Here is an 8,052-nt window from a genome sequence, read left to right on the forward strand (position 1 = left end):
CCTCCCTCTTCCCTCTTCTAATTTGAGCAACAGACTACCCTATTTAGAGGCTAAGCCAGGATTGGGGTTTCCTTTCCTCAAAGCATGTATACTTTTATTTTGTGTATAGGCTAGAATAAAAAATACATGTGTGTGTTTGTTTTGCTAACATTTAAAATTGCTGGATGCCATGCAAATCTCTGTATTTCTGGCTTTGTCTGGGAAAATCAGATGAACTGGTAACAGTGGGCTTGTGTTCCCATGTGGCCATAATGTCCTGGAGCCTAATAGTAATCACAACCCTTTTAAATGGCCGTGTGGTCACTAATTCCTCACTGTTCCCACTGCTCCCTGTGGTCTCCCAACAGGAAGGCAGACCTACAGTTGACATGGATCATCACACCTGCCCTGTAGTCTACTCTCACAGAGCAGTATTTCTTCGTATCCATGCCTTATCAAAAGCGGAGTCAGATAGTACTGTTTCTTACATGGACCCACTGCCCGCATTCACTTTACCTGCCTGACCCCTGAAGGCACTGGGCTTTGTGACCTCTGGCTTCAGGTTTGGGTGAGGGAAGAAAGCAGTGAGGTGGCTCTGCCGTTTCCTTACCATCACGCTGAACCTTGCAGCCCACTGAGTGACCAGCTTTTAGAGGATGAGTCTTGTCTCTCAGCCCATAGAGCTTGAGGCTGCTGATGGCAGTAAAAGTCAGCTGCTTCCACCAGTGATAATAGGCGGGCCATTGTTCTGCAGACTCAGCCCAGTTATCACCCCAGGGGACTGCTACCAGGGTGCTGCCTTCATCTTGGGCAGTTGAGAGGAGGTATTTTGATCATTGAGTCAGCCCCCTTATAGATGGTAAGAAATACCAGCCAGTTTCTAGCCCTTTGGTTCCCTAAGCTATTGGCTTTATGCCCACCTGACTTTAGAGTGCCATTTTCATAGGCAAGGGAAACGACCAGAGGGGTTTGACTGGTTCTCTGTAATGAACACACTTCAATCATTAAAGACCTTCTTATTTAAGGTCATATGCCTGCTGTATAGTCATAAATACCCTCTGGGGATGTATTACCCTTAGAATTACTTGATTCTGCATTTCTAGATGCTGAGTTTATCTATTACCTTTTACTGTTCCTATGTGGAGCTCAGTAAGTATAAGTTAATAAATATAAATTAGTCATGAATAAGTAGCTTGCTGGTGTATTGAATTTAAATAAAAATCTCAGTGGTGAGGGACCTAGTCTAATGCTGAATATCATATGCTTCTTAGAATTTGAGCAAATAATGATGCTAGTTTGATTCTGGTGGGGTGCAATTACATTTCATAGCATGTTAAAGATCTGGTTTGGTTTTTTCACTTGTTTTTCCCCCTGAAAGAAATTAAAGGCTTGTACATAACTTGCTAGATACCTGGCACCAAGTAGGCAATTGGTAAGGGAAGAATAAAAGTCCAGAACATATACATTACTGAATGGTTATTTCAAATGAAGTCGTGTATCAAGAATACTATTTTCCTCTAAGTTCCCAGAATATAGAAAGGAAAGGAAAGAGATTCTTCCCACTCCCAAGACCTCTCCTTCACCTACCATCTCAAATCCCTACATCTCCCTTTTGACCAGGCAGAATACTTCATCTCTGCTTTGTTGCTTTCTCACAGGCCCTTACTGATCAGGCCTGGCCAGATTAATTTATGGACTAATTTTCTGGTTGCTGCCATTACCAATTGCCAAAATAATATCAGTTTTATATATCTTTACACATTTATTATCTAATGGTTCTGTAGAAGTCCCACATAGGTCCCACTGGGTTAAAATCAAGGAAGGTATTGGCAGGGTTGCTTTTTTCCTAGAAGCTCTAAGGGAGAATCCTCTTCCTCGTCTTCTTCAGCTCCTAAGGGTTGGTCCCATTGCGTGCCTCCTTACCCTGTCCCCTCCCATCCAAGCTGTTGAATCCTTCTCACGCTGCCAGTCTCTCTGGTTTTCTCTTACAGTTTCCTCTTCCATTTTTAAGGACCCTGTGATGACATTGGCTCTACCCAGATAATATAAAATAATCTCCCTGTTTTACTATCAGCTGACTAGGAAATTAATTCCATCCATAACCTTCATTCTCCTTTGCCTTGTAACTTAACGTATTTCCAGGTTCTGGGAATTAAGTGTAGACATTTTGGGGGAACCATCCATTATTCTATCTACTACAAACTCCTTTAATTGACATCTCAGCCCTCCCTTCTTCTCAGCCTAAAAAGCAGGTGTGGCTAAGAGCCTGGGTTCTGCAGTCAGACTACTTGGGCTCAGATGTTAGCTTTGCCTCTTTATGATGACTATCGCGTGTGGTGGTAGGAATAAGCATGGTACCTTCTTTATAGGGTTCTTGTAAGGATGTTAACTTTAAAAGGGAAATAGCTGTAAAAAGAACTGTTCAACTTAGATCTTCTTTCTCTAAGCTGCTGGGATAACAGAGGGAGAAAAGGAAGAGGCAGAGAGGGAGGAAGGGAAGAGAAGAGAAGAGGCAGTGGGCACTACTGGGTGTACCTTCAGGACAGAACAGAATTATGCACATTAAATGCTAAGTTCCCTGTAGGCTGTATTGTTTTTCTGTGTACCAATGGCATCAAGTACTTGCTTTTAAAGAAAATGTAGCACTGTTTTATAGCAAATCAAATCCCCTTTAGATGGTACTCTAAGGGATTACCCAGAAATCTTGTTCATTCTAAATCAGAGCCTGAAACAAGTTGGTATAATTAGAACCATTATTATTCAACGTTATTGGATTCGAATATTTTCTACTATACTTTTCCCATTCTTATGTGTTTTTTACTGTATTTTTGTTCTGTTTTACTTCATTTCCTTGGGGTTCTATCCTGCACATGTACCTCTTTAAGAAATGAACACAAACGTGTTTAGAGAAGGTTGGGGTCAGGGGATAGAGTGAAGTTTTAAGAATAAACGCAGGGAAATCCTGCACTGAACAGGGCAGCTTGCTAACATCCTAGCAAGAATTTTGGACTGTGAAGGTTTCCTGGGCCTCAGAGGAGCCTGGGACTGTTCTCTCAGGTAGGCAAGTGGCCAATGTTAAGAGTCCAGAGGGAGAGCACACTCATAGCTAAGAGTGACTGCTGTCTTATGTGCTGACTTCACTGGGCTTCTCACCAGAACCTTAGATCATAGGCTGTGGGAATGTGGAAATGCCCACTTTATTAGTTATAAGAAACAGACACCTGACTCAGGCTAGTGTTAGCCTCAAAGGGTATTTATTTGCTCCGGTAACTAAGAACAGAATTAGATTCGTCTTTAGGCTTGGTTGGATCCAGGTCCTCAGATATTGTCATCAGGATTCTCTCTCTCTCTCTTCCTATCCCCTGGCCCAGTTTTTCTTTCTTGACTTTGTTCTCAAGCGGGCTATTTCGCACATGGCAATATGCATACCAGCAGCTCCAGCTTCAGTCTTAGTAGCTTAGCAGCCCCAGTGGAAAGAAAGCTTCTTTCTTCCTATAGTGTCAGCAAATGTCCCAGGGCTGGCTCTCATTGATCTTTATGGGTCACATGACTACTGCTTAGCATGTCACTCTTGTCATAACTTCAACCTTAGGAGGAGGGTCAGCCCCATACAACTGAGAAGGCAGAAGAGTTGCTATCCAAGGGAAAAGCAAGTTGGTGATGTTAGAACTGAGAGGGAGTGAAGACAACCACTGCATCTAGTCTGAAGGTTGAGGAAGATACCCAGTAGTGGACCTTAGGTACCAACAAACAGTTCACAAAAGTGGGTTCGCAGGTCTACCTGGGATCTCATTTCAAGTGTGTCACTCACTAGCTATGTGCACCTAGCCTCAGTTTCCTTACCACACACACACAAAAGGGTGTGAATACTGAGCATGGAAGCTTGCTGAGGAAGCCGCTGGGGTAATACTGGGGAAGCACCTAGCACACCCTGTGTATTATACCACACTCAATAAATGTGAGCTCCCTTCTTCATTCCCTTTCCTGAGATGAATATAGGGTGCCCGTGTGGACCTGTAGGCACCACAGGCAGTGTGTCTGGGCTTCCATTGTGAAGCTCAAGGCTGCAATCTGGGTGTTAAAATGTTAGAGTTCCACCATTTGGCAATACAGGCTAATCATTCGTAGTGTATTTATAGTGTATGGACATGGCATGTTGTTTCCTAAGCATCTGCACGTTCTTTTTTTTCTTTAATCATGACAATTATGATAATAATAGCTAATATGCATTGAGATCTTACTACGTGCCAGGCAGTAGTTTAAGCACTTTACAGAGCTGGTCTCATTTAATCGTCACAACCAAGCTATGAGGTGAGTGCTATAATTATGACCATTTTATGGAGGAGTAATTAAGGCACAGAGAGGTTAACATGCTCAGAATTACACAGCTTTGGGGAGAGCTGGGATTTGAACCCAAGCAATCTGACCCCTGAACTCGCCTTTCTAACGCACTACCTTGTTTCTCAGCACATAAGTACTGCCTCTCTTTGAGGCAGGGCTAATAGTCTTCCTAAGGGGTGATGGAAGTTGAGTTCTTTACTTGAACCTCTCTGATTTCCTTGTTGTGGTTTATGTTTCCTAGGTGTTTTTCCAGGTCTGACCATCTTGCCCTCCACATGAAGAGACATATCTAAAAAAACCCTAAAGGCCAGAGTTGCCATGACGTCGGCCGTTGTCTGAAGGAAACGCCATGAGGCAGGGGGCTGGACTTCAGGCGGGGACCCATTGCCCCGCAGAAGAAAGTTCTCACTTCTAAACCTCTGTGTACACACACACACAGACACACACACTTACACATGCTCTCACGCACAGACCCCCTCCACACACTGTCATGCACTCAGCTCTATTTAAGATATATACGTCTGTCCTTTATGCCTTGCCCTAGCCAGGTGGCAGAAGACAAAGGAGGAGGCCAGGGGAACTCAGCAAGGCGGACCGGCTGCTCACTTCAGCACTCTTGGAATTATTGCCCGCTGTTGCCAATGGAAATCAAAGACATTGGATGCGACGTCCCCGCAGGTGGACAGCCAGCCGTAAGAGGGGCTTATCTCTAACTTGCTTCTCAGTGCAACTTGATAGGAGAATACAACGTCTTAAAGTTGCATATGTGTAGCACTAATGTTTCTTTTTAAATAGTTGGGGGAAAATGACCTAGAAAACCAAATTGCAGTTTGGTAGCCAAAATTAACTCTTGGTTTATTTGTCCTTTGTGTGTGAAAAGTCCTACTATTCCGTGCGTCCAACTTCCTCAAAGAACTGTTGATCGGTTTTGGTTCTTCTTAGTACCATTGAGATCTTTTCCAGTCGATACCAACGGCCTTAGCGGCGACAGACTCTGGAATAACACCTTACACCTTTCTGGCCTGCATTTCTCTAGACTTCACTCTTAAGGGAGGAGTTTTCTTTTCTTACTTTTTGACTCTTGCACACCATATGCACTAGGGATTCTGGAAACTTCTAGCATGACTGCAAAGTGGCCAAGAGAATAAAGTCCTTGACGATAAATCACAGTCTATCCCTTGAGCCTCACCTTATTGCCAGTGCTAGATTTTTTCTTTTTAATCTCTCTGTTTTTGCTAACGAAAACTTGAAAAGCTTATTTGGAAGCTTAAATGTTTTATCTTTTCTCCATGGACTAAACCTCTCCAGGACTCTCTCAGCACCTGGATGTCCAGCTCTCGAAGCAGCCAATCAGATGGGACATCACAGTTCTCTCATCCCCTTGAGGCATCATGACCTCAGCTCATAGTGGTCAACCCTGTGCTGTGTGTCATTGCTACCCTGTACCCAGTTTCAGCATAGATGTCGCTAGTCTCAAAGGGCAGCTGCATATTGAACCTAACTCTGGGTTATGACCTGACAAAAAGCCAAAAATATCACTCTTTCCAGGAGTGGGGAAAACGGAAGATGCCTCCCAAGTCTAGTGACTTCAAAAAACATCATCTATCTTCCTCTCTCATACCCACTGAGCTCATGTTATTCCACTTGTTAAAACATACAATTCAGAAACGCCATTGTGGGAATGAAGGGTGGACGTTTAAGGAAAGGGTTGAGATGTTTCTCTCACGGTCTGTCTGAAAGGAGAGACATATGTCTGATTTTTTTTTTCTGGCTAGGCCCATCATGGCTTGTGACCTAGAGCACCCAGGATCAACAGAGGCCTCACATTTACTCTGCAGACTGACTCCAAGGGGGTTACATTCCTTACTTTTCATCCCACACACATATCCAATATCGGTCTCTGTATCTACCCGCATTTCTAGCTAGCTGGCACTGGCCTCAACTCCAAAGACTGCCTTTAGGACCATTAAATGGCCTATGCAAGCAAGTGGGGTGGTTATTAGGACAGATTGTATATTTTGTATATTCTGGGACCATCCCTTCAAGACACGTCTAAAAAACAAAAATGGCATTTGGTCCACACATGGTTGCTGCTCCTTCGTACCAGCTGGCTCCCCTCCTGCCCTCCTTTGACTGTTTGACTCATTGACTGTTACAGTGCCACCCCATACCTATTTGGGATGCAAAACTGAAGTCTCTAAAAGGAAATAATAGTATAAGAAACACAAATACATTTATGACAGCAACTTTCAAGATCCTTGGCATTTGGTTTCTCAGCTCTCTGCAACCTTTGATTTCACTGAAATGTTGAATCTACTCATCTGAGGGTAAAGGAGCTTCTTTGTCACAAATGTTGTAGCTGCCAATTGGACTCTTGGGGCATTCTGAGGTCTGGCCCTTAAACTTTACTTTCTCTTTCCTTTTTTCAATTTAGACCAAAAAACAAAAAAATACAAAAAAAAATAAAAATCAACCCTACAACAAAACAATGACAATAAAAAAACCACCCTAAAACACACACACAAAAATCTGCCCATTTGCCGGAGGCAATTATGTATATGTTAGTTGAAGGGTATTTTAAAAATCAGTTTTATTCCAAAGATTTAAAACTAGACATGACTTAGAAACAATTTCTAGAGCACTGCTTGCTGACAATCTCGTAGTTCTCTACTGCATTTGAGTGCATTTTGTGGCCAGTCCATCGGGGCGTACCATGGGATTATGTTTGAATGTGTGATGCATCCTTTCTGGATGAAGGATGTGTGAGGGACCTTGAACCTCAGCTGTATTAAATTGTAGCGCCTCCAGTCAGTGCACTAGATGAAACTTTAGACACCCCAGATTTTGTTGGTTCACTGGTTTCCCTTTCCATAGCAGCCTCCAGCAGGAATGCACACACACACCAGTGATGGCATTGGCCGTGGCTGCCACCATTTGCAAATGTTCTCTCCCCAGCTGGAGCTGCTCTGGCCTCTCGAAATGCTATATGATTAAGGGTTTATAATACTTAATTTAATTTTTGAACTGACCAATGCAAGGCTCTATTAAAAAGAAAGTTAAAAAAAGAATGCAAAAGAGTAATCATTGCTTGTTTGCTCCCTGTTGTCATCTGTGGTCTTGGAAAGACCTTATTTGAATGTGGCGGAACAAAGGCCCTTTGGTCCTCATCAGTGTTTGAACTGTCCTGTAATTCCTCTCTCTTTTGTATCAGTGAGGTCCTTTGTAATCTGCTCCTGACCTTTCTCAGAGCAGGGTGCGCTGAACCATGATGTCCGGGCTCGCTTGCTTCAGAGTCATTTGCTGACTGAGAACTGGCCTGAGAATTTGTTGGGTGCTAAATGTATGGCTTTGAAACTGTTCTCTAGTCCGATTGATACCTGTGAATGATAACCAGTCCTGTCCGTGGGAGTGGGGGTAGAGCCCCAATCATTTTGGAAAATGATTTGTGATAAAATGCCCATCATCTCCAGAATGGCAGAGGTGGTTGGTAAGAGCCTGCTGGAGTGAACAGGCTCTCCAAGAAATGGCCTGAAAATATTTTGCTCCCCAAAGGACAGGTTATTTGAAACAGTGCTTTAATGGACATTTGAAACACATCGAACTGCTTTCTCATTTAAATTGTTACCTCCTAACGTTCCAGGGGATCCCAGATTTGAAAGGAAAAACCTGGCACGGTGTTTCTTGCGATTGTCCTCTCAAGCACACTTAATCCAGAGTTCAGAGTTCGGTGCA

The 8,052-nt window shown here is 43.3% G+C and overlaps 1 protein-coding gene across 4 annotated transcripts in view; it reads left to right on the plus strand.

The window, feature by feature from the left end:
* KLF7 (KLF transcription factor 7) overlaps positions 1-6,789 on the plus strand; it is an 82,385-nt gene extending 75,596 nt beyond the window's left edge. For all 4 annotated transcript variants that reach the window (XM_081141787.1, XM_081141785.1, XM_081141786.1 and 1 more), the window contains one exon: positions 4,562-6,789. In XM_081141787.1, coding sequence (XP_080997913.1) covers positions 4,562-4,613 — 52 coding nt within the window. In that variant the 3' untranslated portion in view covers positions 4,614-6,789. The remainder of the gene's footprint in view (positions 1-4,561) is intronic.
* The last annotated feature ends 1,263 nt before the right edge of the window (positions 6,790-8,052 follow it).

Source organism: Miniopterus schreibersii (genome assembly GCF_964146895.1).
Source record: "Miniopterus schreibersii genome assembly, chromosome: 7".
Classification (NCBI taxonomy): domain Eukaryota; kingdom Metazoa; phylum Chordata; class Mammalia; order Chiroptera; family Miniopteridae; genus Miniopterus; species Miniopterus schreibersii.